The sequence below is a fragment of the Salvelinus sp. IW2-2015 genome, linkage group LG28 (genome assembly GCF_002910315.2).
Source record: "Salvelinus sp. IW2-2015 linkage group LG28, ASM291031v2, whole genome shotgun sequence".
Classification (NCBI taxonomy): domain Eukaryota; kingdom Metazoa; phylum Chordata; class Actinopteri; order Salmoniformes; family Salmonidae; genus Salvelinus; species Salvelinus sp. IW2-2015.
The window spans coordinates 12,328,701-12,346,970 of NC_036868.1; the positions used below are offsets into that span (position 1 = coordinate 12,328,701).

Sequence of the window (18,270 nt, forward strand, 5' to 3'; positions counted from 1 at the left end):
GTCACAAAGCGGCTCATGGGGGGGGGGAGCCCTGTGACAAAAATGAGGACCACGAAACAACACGGTATCAGGCCAATTTAAAAGTGTTCTTTAATTATAAAACAAAACTATTAACTTAAACTAAGAAAAGGAATGAGGTTGGAAGTATTCATGATGTAAGGTGTATGTAAGAGTGCATGGATGCAAGTGAATATGTGGTGTGTAACATGACTGAGGAAACTATGCCAAACACAAGGAACAAACAAAATCATGAGCATACCTGGCAGGAGCAGAGGAGAGAGGAGAGAGAAGTGACTTAGTGACAGCTTTAATACCCTGAGCCCAGTGTGCTCCAATCACTCACGACCCTCCTCTGCCTGCAGGAGGAACCGCCCTGGCACTGCACAAGGAGGAGCCGTGACACACCCCCCCTTAAAATGAGGTCCCACCCTCAACCCAACTCCTCAAACATATTCAAAAAATTCAAATTTTCCCAAAACAAAAAACCAAACAAACAAAACAATCCCGGCATCCAGCATAGCCCCCGTGTCCCCCAGGCGACTGTCTCGTCCCTTCAAACTCGGCAGCCCTGGACTGGGGAGCAATTTAAGAGGAAAGAGCACAACAGCCCGTAGGGGTCAAACGAGAAAAAGCGTAACAGCGTAGTATAAAGGAGCCGGGGACCAGGCATCAGAGCAATGATATTAATCCTTACCTTAATGGCCTAATATCAAGGTTGATATGGTTGCAAGAACAAAGCACCGAACGCATCAGGCGCTTGTTGGGTTTTGCAGGGAACCCTCAGAAAACCAGTGGGTTTGTGGCAGTGAACACAAGTTAAGGGGTCAAACCAGAACAACTAGACCTCCGAAGTGCTGTACAGCCCAAATGGACCTAATAGCCTCCTTTTCCAAATTACAGAATAGTTTTTCTGATACTTATTAAATTTTCCGGAGAGAAGCAACTGACTGGACACTCAACGCTTGTCGTCATTCTTCTCTGGGAGAAGCACGCCCAGCACCGATTTGACTGGCGTCTACCTGCAATTTGAAGGTTTCCCAAAATTTGGTGCTGCCAACACAGCGTGCCAAACACAAAAGAGCCTTAACTGCATCAAATTGCCTCTTGACACTGGGTGGACCAGATAAATTCAGCCTTGGCCTTCAACAGATTGGTCAGGGGGGACACTACTACCGAAAAGTTTTTACAAAAAGCACGGTAGTACCCCGCCATTCCCAGGAAGCGCATCACTTCTTTCTTTGTAGAGGGCTGTGGAAACTGCTTCACAGCCTGAACCTTGGCTTCCACGGGACAGACAAATCCCTGACCAACAACCTTGCCTAGGTATGTGACTGTGGCTTTCAAACTCACATTTTGAGTTTACATTGTTAACTTTTCTATAATCAGTGCAAGGTCTGAAAGTGGAATCAGACTTTTGACCAAAAGACAAGGTTGAGCCAATTGAACAATGGCTCGCAATACCAATTTTGTCCAACATTGCAAAAAAAACTGAATTCTCTGTATCCAGTTTCAGTCTCTTCTCAGATACACAATAAAATCTCTGTTTGATAGGCTTAGCATCTCCGATGTCTATATCATGCTCAATTAAGTAGGTTTGTGACGGAGTGTCTTGTAAGACCTGGTTTGGCTTACTTGTGCGCTGACACGGTATGACAAGTTTTAATAACTGAGCTACATCCGCTTTAAACGTGGCCAGAAAAAATAACGAAGTATGCGATCATAAGTTTTACGAACACCCATATGACCTGCCACATCACCATGTGAAGTTTGCAACACTTTCTTTCGCAAAGTAGTAGGTACAACTATTTGAAAGACTGGTTCTCCTAAACCCTGATCATAGTGTGGAACCCATTTCCTGACCAACAGCCATCAAGAAGAAAATAACACTGAGCACTATTCCTCACCACTGAATCAGGAACCACTTTATCAAACAGATCAGCTAAAGTAGTATCGGCCTTTTGCTCAGTCATATGAATCTCTAGAACTAGTCAACTGTTCTGTCTGGAGTTTGACTGGCAACTCAAGACTTTCTGGCTTACTCTCAATCTCCTTACGAGAGGCTGCGCGGGTAACCGCACAGACTGGAAATATCTCAGGAGACACACAATTTTGATCCGGAGATTCCCTTGCAGGGGACACTGAAGGTTGCTTCTTACAGATGTTTAGTTTGCCATCTGCCCACACCTTACTACCTGCCAAGTCATTCCCCAAAATCATGTGGACTCCCTCTACTGGCAACTGGGGTCTAACCCCAACATCTACATCACCCTCTACTAGACCACATTTTAGGGTAACTTCATGTAAAGGACAAGAGAATGGGAACTACCCATACCACATACCATTACACAACGGCCAGTATCAGCTCTGTAGAGAACGGCAAAACAGATTCCAGAATAAAAGAATCTAAAGCTCCAGTGTCTCTTAGGATCTTGATTTTAACATTATGGTTGCCATCTACCAGGGACACTACACCATCTGAAATAAAGGCTGAAAAATCACAGTGGGAAGACTGAGAATCAAACTCAACTAGTGGCTGAAACAGCTCACCTTGTTGGTCAGAGGCTGTAACAGGAGCTGCCATCATAGCAGGTTTAACTTGACCTGTCTGTTTTGATTTAAGCAGAGGACAATTTTTCTTCCAATGTCCTTCAACTAAACAGTAGCGACAGGTATTAGCATTAACCGGTGCTTTAAGTACTCCAGACCCAAACGTCTGCTGAGGCCTTTGAAAGAAGCCCCCAAAAAAGGTGACTTACTATTCCTAGGAGTAAAGTTAGTTTATGGTACATGTCACTGTTTGACTCAAAATGGCTTTTATGTGTTAGCCTGTACCCATCTGCAAGGATTGCTGCATCACTTGGAGACTTAACTTTACGTTCATTCATATATATAGCAACCTGGTCAGACACAGAATTTTTGAACGTTTAACACAATCAAATTAGACAGACCCTCAAAAGTATTAACTTCAGAAGCTGTACACCAACGATTAACGCAGAAGTCAAATCACAAACAAACTCAGAGTAGGTTTGTGAATCTAACTTTTTCTGTAACGAAAACGTTGACGATATGCCTCTGGCACAAGCTCGTAACCTTCAGAACTGCTGATTTAACTTTAGCAAAAACTTTACTGTCAGCTACACTCAGTGCTGCCAAAAGCCTCAAGTGCTTTACCTGTAAGTACACATTGCAACAACATAGTCATGTCCAAATCTGACCAAGCTCTAGCCTCCGCAATACGCTCAAATAAAGCAAAGTATGTGTCTGGATCTGACTCATCAAATTTAGGCAACAAACGAAGATTCTGTGAAACATCAAACTGTGGTAGTCTTTCTGGTCTATTAGCATTTCTCAATCGCTCTATCTCCAACTGCATTTGCAACAGTTCCCTCTGCTGCTCAAAAGTTAAGAGGACTAGACTGAAAACTTGCACCCTCACTACTAGTTTACTGACCGTCAAAACAACCATTAATTTACTTTATGGAAAGCTTAGCTTCCCCTATCCTTATGGACATGCCGTCTAAGGCTTTTAATGTGGCATAAACACAACCAGTCATGATTTTTTAATGTTATTGTCAAACAATCACTTAACAAAGGYGCTCCTGTAGGCTACCCGCGAACATTCGTTCACTCACAAAATAATTTCAGCATCCAAACCCCAATAATGAACTCTGCACCCGCAATTTGATGAATGGGAAGAGACATCAGTTACAAAACAGTTATGGGTAGTGTAATGAAGTTCTGCGATTGTCATTAGGTCTACACTTGTAGCATGAATTGATGCCTCCGCTGTTTTCCACGCGCGCCTCGGTCTCGGCCACTCGTCTCCACCTTGACAAAATGTAAGTGTTCTCCTCAAACCACAACGCAATTTGGAGCGTATACCACCTGGTTTCAAGTAAATTCGCAAATGTTTCATGCGGCTGACATGCAGTAATGGTGTAATAGCCTATAGTTTTTGGGCATGTTGTATTAACTGTGATAGGCTAAATCTTATAGTTAGTCGTTTTATAAGTGTATTGTACTATATATATATATATATATATATATATATATATATATAAGCATTTCAAGCCTTATTCATGCAGTTTTGTTGAATAGGAAATTGATAAGGGAATTTATATGCTTAAAGGTAATGACTAAACAATTCCACCCTGAAACGTAATTATGACATTATGTAACAGATATAATGAATAATTAGACAAACGTAACTATTAGTAATCATTCGATTTTGTAACATGTATAATGAATTAGAACGGTAAACTTCAGTGTGACTAAGAAGAGACCGAGAACAATTAAACTGTGTATGACCTGACCTGGCTAGAACTCTGAGAAAGTTAAGATAGGACAGGGGGTCCTTTCAAGGTTCCTCTAATCTCGGGGGAATGGAACTGCCGGCTTGGTAGTGATAAACAGTGGATACAACTCACCTACAGTTCGTGTGTATGTATGTGCGTAGGATATCTACTGTTTGTGTGGAGGTATGTGCGTAAGTAGGGAGTGAGTTATAAAATGGATGTCTTTGTATTATGGACTTCAGAATGTTCTCGTGAATAAACTGTACGAACCTTTTGCATAAGCTGAGTCTTTACCTAATTATTATTAAACCCAGGGTCTTACAAAATTCTCGTGACAGAAATACATAATATACAATATTTCATATTTTCATCAAATTTGTACTGTGTACTTGAGCTTGTGTCCTCAAAAGTGACTACAACTCAGCAATGTATAGCTATTTGTAACAAAAAGGTGAGATGTTAACCTTTCTTGGAGTATGCAGCATTACTAGTTAGCCTATTGTAAAAGGCCCTCTCATGATAAGAAATTACTTTTGTGGATTACATAGATTACATTTTCGATTACATTTAGTTACATTTAAGAGGTTGTAGCCCTTTCCTGCAGTAAAATGACCAAATCGCCCTTTTGTGGCCTCATGGGTGGAACTGTATTCATATTTTTCATAACCAACAATATTTCACAAAATCTTTCACAAATCCGKTGTTTATGTCAAACGGTTTTGTTATATTTCAATCTTCTGTGATGTATATAAAGTCCACTATTGGGATGCAAACTCAACATTTTACATTTCAACTCTATATCTGACATGGTACAGGTGTCTTGTTTTTTTAAAGCCCATAACCATGGGTGTGAGGTGTATACTTTTATTTCAAAGTAGATTTGTTTAAGACTACCAAGACACACTCTGTGTGACCCACTGCAGTAAAAGGTCAAATGACACTTTAGGGAATGCTAACATGTCTTCTCCCTGTTTTCATCCCAAGCATAAGTGAAATGGGAAACTAAAACTGTGTGCCTGATAGGCAGCCACTGTGAGAGGGAATGAAATCAGACAGAATAATCAGAATAAAGGAAGGACTATGAATTGGACTATGGTTTGAGTGGGATATTCTGCTTTAGGATTCTCTTCCTATATGAGGTTACTAGCCTACTATATTCAGCAGGGATTTAAGACTAGCTCAGTGGAAATGTTCCTATGTATAGGTGCTCCAGGCATGCAGGCAGCAAGCTTGATCAATGAACAGCTTTGTCCTCCTCACACACCTCCTAAAATGTGTGATCTGGCCACACACACACACACACACACACACACACACACACACACCATGAACCATATCCCAAAAATATACAGCTTTGTCCTCCTCACACACCTCCTAAAATGCCTAAATGTGTTGATCTGGCTACACAGACAACACCACTCTCTCTCTCTCTCTCTCATTCAATTTCAATTCAATTCAAGGGGCGTTTGTTATGGCATGGAAAATGTATGTAACATTCCAAAGCAAGTGAGGTAGATATTATACAAAAGTGAAATAAACAATACAAATTAACAGATAACATTACACATACAAAGTTTCAAAACAATAAAGACATTACAAATGTTATTATTATATATATACATGTTGTAACAATGTACAAATGGATAAAAGCAGCACAAGTTAAATAAATAAGCATAAATATGGGTTGTATTTACAATGGGTGTTGTTCTTGCAGACTGAGTGTTGCTCTTCATGTTTTGCTGTTGGGGCTGTACTGGTTTGGCAATAACAGTGTCACCCAAACCTTTATGGTGTTGTCTGCGGGATTTGTGTGATGGCACACTGGTGGGAATTTCTTCCTATGAGTTAGTATATGGGTTATGTTTTAATTCATTACAAGGTGTGTATTTTAATGTTTTTTCTAAGAGGATCTTCTGTGTTGATCTGACAGTTTTTGGTATTATTTCTTCGATTGGGAATAATATGGGTGCATGCTCAAATGGGTCATGACAGTTGGGTCAAGTGATGTTGACTTTGTTGCTAGAGGTGAATGGCAGCTCAGTGGTGTTTTCGCACTATTTCTCTATTGTTTATATTAGTTCGAGATTTAATGGGGTTTGCTGTGGCACACTATGTCCTATTACTTCTTTACTGATGGAGCCTATGTTCTTGTTCGTATTGTCTTAAGTGGGGGCCCTATTCTCATATATTAGAGCTTGAAGCTATTCAGGCTCACTAAGTCTTTGTATAGTTGTGATGATTACTATATGTCAAATGCTTACCTATATTAGGTTGTGGTGTTCTGAAGTCCAGAGGATCAGGTGTATTCTGGGCCACTGGGTTTGATATCTATCTCTTGTTTTTAGGGGCCAAATAGGCATCTTATTTTTGTTCTCATAATTTTTTTTAATGTATGATTTCTATATCTCGATATTATGTAGTGTGTCTATAGTATATTATCTGTTGGTGTTTTTTCTCTAGATATGTGGCTGTGGTTTGTTCTTATTGTGCTGTGTCCTGTCAGTTAGGCTCTTCTTGTTATTAATTGCTGAGTTGTTTTTTGAAGGAGTATGTCTAGTATTTGTGGGAATTTTGTTGTTTGTGTTTGTGAACAGAGCCCTAGGGACCAGCTTGCTTAGGGATCTCTTCTCCAGTTCACTGCTGCCTGTAGGTGATGGCTTTGTTATGGAAGATATTGTGTGTTGAATTCTGCTTAGCCTTGTTTAGTTTAGGTATTAGTTAGAATTTAGAGTCGGGGCTTGGTTCTGGGTTCTCTTCGTATGCTGTTCTATTTATTCGATAGATATGCTTGGTATGTATTTATATGGTATCGGTATTAGATCCTAATTTGCTAACCTCTATTGTCGATTGCTATATTGCGTGTGTAATGGTGTTTGCTACTGTGTTGTACATTCTTCTCTCGGTTTTTCTCTTCTCTCTGTCTATGTGTGCTCTCTCGTCTTCTATCTCCTTTCTCTTCTGCTCTCTCTCTGCTCGTGTGCTCTCTTCAGCTCTCTTCTTTCTGTTTTTCGTTCATCTCTTTCTTCAATTCTCCTGTCTCTTTCTACTCTCTCACTTCTTCTTACTTGCTCTCTCTTCATTCTCTCTCTCTCTCTCTAACTCTCTCGTCTGCCGTCTCTCTTCTTCTTCTCTCTCTCTTCTCTCGTCATTTCTCATCTCGTCTCTCTCTCTCTCGCTTAACGCATTGATTAATCACTCGATAAATATGCAAAAATTACAATGTTTTGATTAACACTATTGAAATGTTGTGAAGGTTTCCGCTGACTCTGATCCCCATCGTAGCAGTACCAATAATATTTCATCGCATCAATGAAACTGAGTGGAGAGCGTGAAAACGAGCGGAACTGACGTCAGTCATGTAAACTGTTGAAGTGATCCATGGTAACCGAGTCCTTAGCAGTGCAGCAACCACTCAGCCTGTCATAGCTAGTTATGCATTGAAGAACCCACTCTTCGGACCGGCTCTCTCCGGTGCAAAATATCGGGTTCAACGTGAGTAACATCAATTCACCAAGCTCTTTCATTCGTGCAAATACAAATCGACGAATTTCCGGAATTTGAGTGTGGTCAAACGAATGCTGTTGCTACACCTAACGATAGCTATCTAACGTTAGCTAATGCTGAGGACCTCTTCATGAAACTGCAACATTTCTGTGATGAAGATGGTAGGCAGTGTTAATTGGTTCAGCAAATAAGGGCAAATATTACAAGGTTATGCTAGCAGATATTGCATTAGTTTTTTTCCTGTGCAAAATGAGAGATTGATATCCAGCAGTTGAAAGATTGATGTCTTGATGTTGTTTTATTTTACGGCTTCGAGGAGAAAGATTCCGTTGCAGGAGAACCTGCTTTGACCATTGTGCCATTGATCGCTACATCACATTCTTATAGTAACAACATTTGAAGGATCGTGAAGATGGCGACTGGAGCGGGTTGGCAGCAGTACTACAGCCCTGCTGTTGGCAATCCATCGACCGGAGCAGGGAAATATAATTCTGGCTCATCATCAACAATCACCATGGAATATACCCAAGATCTACACCTCAAAATGAGCAAGAAAATAGCRCAGCTGACAAAGGTAAGGATTGTAACTGTTATAGTTAGATATTCGGGTATCAAGGGYCCTTGTATCAGGTGCTGTGACCCTGCTACTGCACCTGTCAAGGCTCGGTGCTGAGGAGGTAACTGACCCGGATCCTAGCGTCCATCAGCGAATCGATGCTCTGACTGTACAGAACGCAAATGTAACAATTATGTTGCTAGCTAACGTAGTCATTAAGTTTGTAGAAAATGAAATGCCTAGTTTGGTCATGGGTATTATTCAATCATACAATTGAACTCGGGACGCCATTACTGTATTACTCAGTGTCTTGTACTGCTCAATAATAATAACTTTTAACCCGAGGTGCTAACAGCTGTTTATGCCACCAGCTGGAATGAATTGATAGTGTGTGTGTGCTGATCACATCCTAAAGCATTTTAAAATTGAGAACATTTAATTGTTACCCCTTTTTAATAAAGCCTATGTTTTGCTACAAGGTAATTTAGGGGGCAAGTATCCACACTAGGAGCAAGATCCATTGAAGTAAAGAAGAGATAGTGTTTCCACATTATCCTAGAACCTGACCTTGTATGGGCTATTAACCCTTTAAAGTGGGCACAGCTTTTGCTCGTGGCAGGGTTTCACATTTCAGTACATTTATATGTGAGTTGGCTAAAGTACAAGACAGACTAGGCCACCAGACTAGTATTTTACCTACTCTAGCCTTGCGGTTTTCCATTTGATAACCAATCCAAAAGGATGGTCCTACGAACTAACCCAAAGTGTGTGTGACCATGTTGTTTGTACACATCATCAGCCCCTCTCCTCTGTCTGTGCTTCATCTGTTAAGACATTTATTCTTCTTGTTCTACCCTGTCAAACAGACACAGACAGACTTCAACTGATTTAAAGACTAGTGGCAAGTGTCCTCTTGTCCAGGTCATAACTCAGTCAAAACATTGCAGTAGTGGACATGGGTCTGAAAGGGGATACATCTAACCTGCCCTACAGAAGCATTAGAAGGCAGCTCCATTGTCTGTTTCTGAAGCTGTAGTTTGGTCAAACCACTGTCTCCTACTCACTGCAGTAAGGTCCTGATTCATAACGTTTGCAGTGTCATTCCGAGTAGGTTGACACTACAGTATTTTGAAGCTCATTGGGATGCAAGACTTTCATATTTCTCAGCTTTACAGCACAGCATTAGATGTTTGTTTCAATCTCATAGTCACCTGAATGAGTGATGCAGAAAATAAAGTTTGGATGCAAAGGCATTTCAAACTGATGGGCCATATTTTAGCCTACTGTAATCATCTTTTTGAACGGAAGCCTAATATCCATGTGATTTATATTTCCTTTATTGGTCTTTTTAATCAGATCTTGTATCACACCGTTTGCACAAAATCCTTTCTGTAAAATGTTTATTTTTCTTGTACCGCTGCCTGTGCGAGAGCGGTATTTTATTATCCGTTGAATTTTATATAGGATGGCTGTCAAGACTGTAAGTTGGCCATAGCAACCAGCTCCATATAGTTCAAGRCAATATCATGCAGGTATTAAGATGCATGTTTTTCTGAAGCAACTGGCCTTGACCAGTCTTTTGTCCTTTGCTTCGGCTATGAGTCAGGTTATGGGTTTCTAGATAAAAGCACCTGAAACAGAATATTATGCAGATATATTATGCACCCTTAATATTGTTCCAAGGACAAACAGGGTACTATGTGCAAGGCAGTCTAATTTTATAGCCTATTTTAAGTACAGAGCTGGATCTAGCTGTAGGCTATTATACACAACAGGGCTACAGACTTTGACCATTTAGTCACATTTTTGTGACCATTTGATATGGCTGTGCGAGTTATATTTTAATTGGTAGCATCGGTGCGAATTGCACATTCTACCCTGACACCGCAATCAAAACGGCCTATTTCTTGTGTGGATAAGACCATGATTTGGTCAAACAGTAAAGTGCATTATCCTCATTATTCCTGAAATGATTGTGTCTGCCCTGCGGCTGTGCCTGTTTCGTTAGGGTCGGCTGCTGTGATGAGCGAGCTCACTCCCTTTCCCCTTACGTGGGCACTGAAAAATGCATTCTCTATGTATAACATTTAAWAATGCAATTTACTTGTTGAAAAGCTCATCTCCACTTGCTGTACTGTAGGTATACTTTTTATTTTTCAACTCTCAATATTGAGCTAGAAGCCCACTGTTTTATAATACTTAATTTCATAAAACAACMAACCTTTGAAGGTAGTTTTTATAACCGTGTGTTGAGCTACTTCTGCACATTTAGCCCTCCAGTCAGCCCTGACATCAGTATACTATTTTACCCACTTCATTGGCAATTACAGGCTCCCATTGAACAGTTTCCACAAGACCCAAAAGAGATCAATGCAAAATACTCAGTTCTATCATGGTGAAAATCCTGTGTTCCAACGGCACGTTGTTTTAGCTAATCAAAGTTTATCATTTTAAAAGGCTAATTGATCATTAGAAAACCGTTTTGCAATTATGTTAGCACAGCTGAAAACTGTTGTTCTGATTTAAAGACCCAATAAAACTGGCATTCTTTAGATTAGTTGAGTATCTGGAGCATCAGCATATGTGGGTTTGATTACAGGCTCAAAATGGCCAGAAACAAAGATCTTTCTTCTGACACTCGTCAGTCTATTCTTGTTCTGAGAAATGAAGGTTATTCCATGCAAGAAATTGCCAAGAAACTGAAGATCTCGTACAACGCTGTGTGCAACGCTGTGTACTACTCCCTTCACAGAACAGTGCAAACTGGCCCTAACCAGAATAGAAAGAGGAGTGGGAGGCCCCGGTGCACAACTAAGCAAGAGGACATGTACATTAGAGTGTCTAGTTTGAGAAACAGACGTCTCACAAGTCCTCAACTGGCAACGTCATTAAATAGTACCTGCAAAACACCAGTCTCAACTTCAACAGTGAAGAGGCGACTCCAGGATGCTGGTCTTCTAGGCAGAGTTGCAAAGAAAAAGCCATATCTCAGACCGGCCAATAAAAATAAAAGATTAAGATGGGCAAAAGAACACAAACACTGGACAGAGGAAGATTGGAAAAAAGTGTTATGGACAGACAAATCTAAGTTTTTGAGGTGTTCGGATCACAAAGAAGAACAAATCTAAGTTTTTGAGGTGTTCGGATCACAAAGAAGAACATTCGTGAGACTCAGAAAAAAATTAAAAGATGCTGGAGGAGTGCTTGACACCATCTGTCAAGCATGGTGGAGGCAATGTGATGGTCTGGGGGTGCTTTGGTGGTGGTGGGAATACATTTACATGTCTTGGACTGGCCTAGTCAAAGCCCAGACCTCAATCCAATTGAGAATCTGTGGTATGACTTAAAGATTGCTGTACACCAGCGGAACCCATCCAACTTGAAGGAGCTGGAGCAGTTTTGCCATGAAGAATGGGCAAAACTCCCAGTGGCTAGATGTGCCAAGCTTATGGAGACATACCCCCAAGAGACTTGCAGCTGTAATWGCTGCAAAAGGTGGCTCTACATAGTATTGACTTTGGGGGGGTGAATAGTTATGCACGCTCAAGTTTTCTGTTTTTTTGTCTAATTTCTTGGTTGTTTCACAATAGAAAATATTTTGCATCTTCAAAGTGGTAGGCATGTTGTGTAAATCAAATGATACAATCACCCCAAAAAATGTAATTTAATTCTAGGTTGCAAGGTAACAAAATAGGAAAAATGCCGAGGGGGGGTGAAGACTTTTACAAGCCACTGTGTGTGTATATGTGTGTGTACAGTTGAAGTTTACATACACTTTGGGGTCATTAAAACTCATTTTTCAACCACTCCACAAGTTTCTTATTAACAAACTATAGTTTTGGCAAGTCGGTTAGCACATCTACTTTGTGCATGACACAAGTCATTTTTCCAACCATTGTTTACAGACACATTTTCACTTATAATTTACTGTATCACAATTCCAGTGGGTCAGAAGTTTACATACACTAAGTTGACTGTGCCTTTAAACAGCTTGGAAAATTCCAGAAAATTATGTCATGGCTTTAGAAGCTTCTGATAGGCTAATTGAAATCATTTGAGTCAATTGGAGGTGTACCTGTGGATGTATTTCAAGGCCTACCTTCAAACTCAGTGCCACTTTGCTTGACATCACGGGAAAATCAAAAGAAATCAGCCAAGACCTCAGAAAAAATGTGTAGACCTCCACAAGTCTGGTTCATCCTTGGGAGGAATTTCCAAATGCCTGAAGGTAACACGTTCATCTGTACAAACAATATTACGCAAGTATAACACCATGGACCACGCAGCCGTCATACCGCTCAGAAGGAGACACATTCTGTCTCCTAGAGATGAACGTACTTTGGTGCGAAAAGTGGAAATCAATCCAGAACAACAGCAACGGACCTTGTGAAGATGCTGGAGGAAACAGGTACAAAAGTATCTATATCCACAGTAAAACGAGTCCTATATCGGCATAACCTGAAAGGCGCTCAGCAAGGAAGAAGCCACTGCTCCAAAACCGCCATAAAAAAAAACAGACTACGGTTTGCAACTGCACATGGACAAAGATTGTACTTTTTGGAGAAATGTCCTCTGGTCTGATGAAACAAAAATAGAACTGTTTGGCCATAATGACCATCGTTATGTTCGGAGTAAAAAGGGGGAGACTTGCAAGCTGAAAAACACCATCCCAACTGTGAAGCACGGGGGTGGCAGCATCATGTTGTGGGGTGCTTTGCTGCAGCGGGACTGGTACACTTCACAAAATAGATGGCATGATGAGGGAGGAAAATGTTGCTTCGATATATCCACATCATCTCAAGACATCAGTCAGGAAGTTAAAGCTTGTTGCAAATGGCTCTTCCAGACCCCAAGCATACTTCCAAAGTTGTGGCAAAATGGCTTAAGGACAACAAAGTCAAGGTATTGGAGTGGCCATCACAAAGCCCTGACCTCAATCCTATAGAAAATTTGTGGCAGAACTGAAAAAACATGTGGAGCAAGGAGCCTACAAACCTGACTCGGTTACACCAGCTCTGTCAGGAGGAATGGGCCAAAATTCACCCAACTTATTGTGGGAAGTTTATGGAGGGCTACCCAAAACATTTGTCCCAAGTTAAACAATTCAAAGGCAATGCTATCAAATACTAATTGAGTGTATGTAAACTTCTGACCCACTGGGAATGTGATGAAAGAAATAAAAGCTGAAATAAATCATTCTCTCTACTATTATTCTGACATTCACATTCTTAAAATAAAGTGGTGATCCTAACTGACCTAAGACAGGGAATTGTTCCTAGGATTAAATGTCAGGAATTGTGAAACTGAGTTTAAATGTATTTGGCTGAGGTGCATGTAAACTTCCAACTTCAACTGTGTGTGTGTGTGTGTGTGTGTAATAACATAAATTTGATCAGAAATAGTGTAGACATTGTTAATGTTGTAAATGACTATTGTAGCTGGAAACGGCTGATTTTTAATGGAATATGTACGTAGGCGTACAGAGGCCCATTATCAGCAACCATCACTTTCAAGTATTTGATACACTGCCGATTTTGCAGGTTTTCCTACTTACAAAGCATGTAGAGGTCTGTAATTTTTTATCATAGGTACACTTCAACTGTGAGAGACGGAATCTAAAACAAAATTCCAGAAAATCACATTGTATGATTTTTAAGTAATTAATTTGCATTTTATTGCATGACATAAGTATTTGATCACCTACCAACCAGTAAGAATTGCAGCTCTCACAGACTCATAGTTTTTCTTTAAGAAGCCCTCCTGTTCTCCACTCATTACCTGTATTAACTGCACCTGTTTGAACTCGTTACCTGTATAATAGACACCTGTCCACACACTCAATCAAACAGACTCCAACCTCTCCACAATGGCCAAGACCAGAGAGCTGTGTAAGGACATCAGGGATAAAATTGTAGACCTGCACAAGGCTGGGATGGGCTACAGGACAATAGGCAAGCAGCTTGGTGAGAAGGCAACAACTGTTGGTGCAATTATTAGAAAATGGAAGTTCAAGATGACGGTCAATCACCCTCGGTCTGGAGCTCCATGCAAGATCTCACCTCGTGGGGCATCAATGATGATGAGGAAGGTGATGGGCCTCATTGGTGAAGTGTTTTTTAGGACATTACATGAATAATACATGGCCTCTAGAATGGGTTTTATATTTAGAGTTAGCAATCAGGCTCATGTGTTAGGAGTTTCCACTTCCTCATGAATCAGGCCTATGTGATATTAGTGCACATAAAGATGTAGGCAAATTCATCTCTATTGAACTATTCTGGAACCCTATTTTGACAGTAAAATATAACAACAATAGCTTAATGTCATGATTTTTGGTTTGACAAATCACTGGATTAGGTTGCACATCAAATGATCTTGTATCATGCATTCCTGCTTGGACATGTTAGATGAAACAACTTACAGTATTTATTGAATTCCATCTCAGTAGTCTATGACACTTCTAAATAAAGAACTGTGAATGACTTTAATGACTAAGACGATTACAAAAATAATTATTGCGTGGCGCTGCAGAATGTTTTTTGTGCGACCAAATCATGGGCCGGTGTCACCAACTGCAAAAGTTACAGTAGTGGAAACATTAGTCGCAAGTCTTGCAGCACAGTTAAAACATGTTTCCTCATTTACATAGAATAAACCCGGTAGTTACATAGTTATATTATCTTAATGATGCAGATTCCCATTGGTAATGGAATATTGCCTTTACAGAGTGAGTTGGAGCCAGAGAGTCAGCCTTCTCAGCCCTCCTGTTCTCTAAGCACTGCCCTGTTAACCTTTCTTCTGGAGAATGTTTCACTTTGGTTTCATTCTATCTCTGATTTAGCTCCAGCTAGCTCCCAGCACCCTGTATTTACTTCTGAAATGGAGAGGATTGCTCTCTGTAAAGTGATGACAACCACACTTGAAGGAATGTGTTTCTCCCCTTTAGCCCAGCCGTGCCAAGTGGTCCCGTCCATCCCTTCTCCCCAGTGGATGTGTCTCTGTAGTGAGATCACTCAAGAGGATGGGCTCAGGCTGCTGTGCTGCGTTAATACCCCTGCCAGAGAGGGGAATGTAGTGCACTGCACTGTCTGCATGTGTCGTGCCATAATCCCAGGGGTTAAAAGTGATTTGATTTCTTTGTCTTATCAGGTGGCAGGATTGCCTGGGCTGTGCTACAGAGCAGATGGCTGTGGCCCAGGGCTTAGTTCCAATAGGTATTGCTGGGAGGAGCTGTAACAATATGTTATTTTAGGAAACAGCTTCAGCGTTATCCGGTTGACCTCAGACTGAAATGGCACTGCAGGCTTAACAGAAAACGCTTATTCTGCGTAAGCATGTTAACGCTACAGTACCTATGAGTGGGTAGGAAATGTACTGCAAGATTGCAACCAAAGATGTGCTCCAGAGGGATTGCAAGAAAGAAAGTCTGACAACTCAATCTTTCTCAGGAAATATGCCATTTATGGAGAGAGAAAAAAATGGCACATTTTATAGTCAATAGTATTTTGTGGTGAAGAAAAAAGCTTGTTATTTGAGAACACATTGACCATGACTTTACCTGCAGGCACTGGGGATATTGAACATTATTTCAATTACTCTCCCAGAAGGATTCAGAGAGGGGTCAAAATCAAATGAGAAAACTGTCAAGATCAAACCCTGCTGTAGATAAAGGCAGGGTTGTTATTAACCTTGGCAGGATGCTTTTGGATGAATCCCATGTCAGATTTCATTAAGATACGCTCTCATACCCCATGGCTACCTTGTCACAGGATACATGAGGAAACTTATCTCCGATTCACCACCGACTGTCAAATCAAACTTTATTTGTCACATGCAACGAATACAACAGGTGTAGACCTTACCGTGAAATGCTTACTTACAAGCCCTTAACCAACAGTGCAGTTCAAGAAGAGTTAAGAAAATATTTACCAAATAAACTAAAGTAAAAAATACTAAACATTAACACAATAACGCGGTTATATACAGGGGGTACAGGTTAGAGGTAATTTGTACATGTTGGTAGGGTGAAGTGACTATGGATAGATAATGAACAGTGAGTAGCAGCAGTGTACAAAACAAATGGAGAGGGGGGGTGTCAATGCAATGGTCCAGTGACCATTTGATTAATTGTTCAGCAGTCTTATGGCTTGGGGGAGAAGCTGTTAAGGAGCCTATTATATAGGTCCTGGATTGCAGGAAGCTTGGCCCCAGTGATGTACTGGGCCGTACGCACTACCCTCTGTAGCGCCTTACGGTCAGATGCCGAACAGATGCCATACCAGGCGGTGACGCAACCGGGTCAGGATGCTCTCGATGGTGCAGCTGTAGAACTTTTTGAGGATCTGGGGACCCATGCCAAATCTTTTCAGTCTCCTGAAGGGGAAAAAGTTTTGTCTTGCCCTTTTCACGACTGTCTTGATGTGTTTGGACCATGATAGATCGTTGGTGATGTGGACACCAAGGCACTTGAAACTCTTGACCCGCTCCACTACAGCCCCGTTGATGTTAATAGGGGCCTGTTCGGCCCGCCCTTTCCTGTAGTCCACGATCAGCTCCTTTGTCTTGCTCACATTGAGGGAGAGGTTGTTGTCCTGGCACCACACTGCCAGTTCTCTGACCTCCCTATAGGCTGTCTCATCGTTGTCGGTGATCAGGCCTACCACTTGTGTCGTCAGCAAACTTAATGATGGTGTTGGAGTCGTGTTTGGCCACGCAGTCGTGGGTGAACAGGGAGTACAGAAGTGGACTAAGTACACACCCCTGAGGGGCCCCCGTGTTGAGGATCAGCGTGGCAGACGTGTTGTTGCCTACCCTTACCACCTGGGGGAAGTTGCAGATGGAGGTGTTTAGTCCCAGGGTCCTTCGCTTAGTGATGAGCTTTGAGGGCACTATGATGTTGAATGCTGAGCTGTCGTCAATGTACAGCATTCTCACATAGGTGTTCCTTTTGTCCAAGTGGGAAAGGGCAGTGTGGAGTGCGATTGAGATTGTGTCATCAGTGGATCTGTTGGGGTGGTATGCGAATTGGAGTGGGTCTATGGTATCCGGGAGGATGCTGTTGATGTGAGCAATGACCAGCCTTTCAAAGCACTTCATGGCTACTGACGTGAGTGCTACTGGGCAGTAATCATTTAGGCAAGTTACCTTTGCTTCCTTGGGAACAGGGACTATGGTGGTCTGCTTGAAACATTTAGGTATTACAGACTCCGTCAGGGAGAGGTTGAATATGTCAGTGAAGACACTTGCCAGTTGGTCTGCGCATGCTTTGAGTACACGTCTTGGTAATCCATCTTGCCCCGCGGCTTTGTGAATGTTGACCTGTTTAAAGGTCTTGTTCACATCGGCTACCGAGAGCGTTATCACACAGTCATCCAGAACAGCTGGTGCTCTCGTGCATGCTTCAGTGTTGCTTGCCTCGAAGCGAGCATAAAAGGCATTTAGCTCGTCTGGTAGGCACGCGTCACTGGGCAGCTCGCGTCTGGGTTTCCCTTTGTAGTCCGTAATAGTTTTCAAGCCCTGCCACATCTGTCGAGCATCAGAGCCGGTGTAGTAGGATTCAGTAAGTGGACACCTGCTTGTCAAACATCTAATTCCAAAATCATGGGCATTAATATGGAGTTGGTCCCCCCTTTGCTGCTATAACAGCCTCCACTCTTCTGGGTAGGCGTTCCACTAGATGTTGGAACATTGCTGAGGGTCCTCGCTTCCATTCAGCCACGAGCTGTGTGATGCAACCCGTGGTAAACAGTCATTGCCATACATACTGCTCATCTGTCATCTGCCAGAACACAGCTCTGGTGACATTAATGCAGGATTTAGCCTGTAAAGTTTTGGAAAGTGGCTTTGAAGGTGAATTTCTAGCTCTAATTATTTCACCTCAAGTGTCTATGACAGACTCCCAGGCAGCAATGAATC

At 41.6% G+C, this 18,270-nt stretch overlaps 1 protein-coding gene across 5 annotated transcripts in view; it reads left to right on the top strand.

Annotated features, from left to right (window-relative positions):
* Positions 1-7,666: 7,666 nt before the first annotated feature.
* fam184ab (family with sequence similarity 184 member Ab) overlaps positions 7,667-18,270 on the top strand; it is a 100,059-nt gene continuing 89,455 nt past the window's right edge. For 4 of the 5 annotated variants that reach the window (XM_023974183.2, XM_023974185.2, XM_023974186.2 and 1 more), the window contains exon 1: positions 7,667-8,373. In XM_023974183.2, the coding sequence (XP_023829951.1) occupies positions 8,212-8,373 (162 nt within the window). In that variant the 5' untranslated portion in view covers positions 7,667-8,211. The remainder of the gene's footprint in view (positions 8,374-18,270) is intronic. The other variant, XM_023974182.1, reaches the window with a different exon arrangement.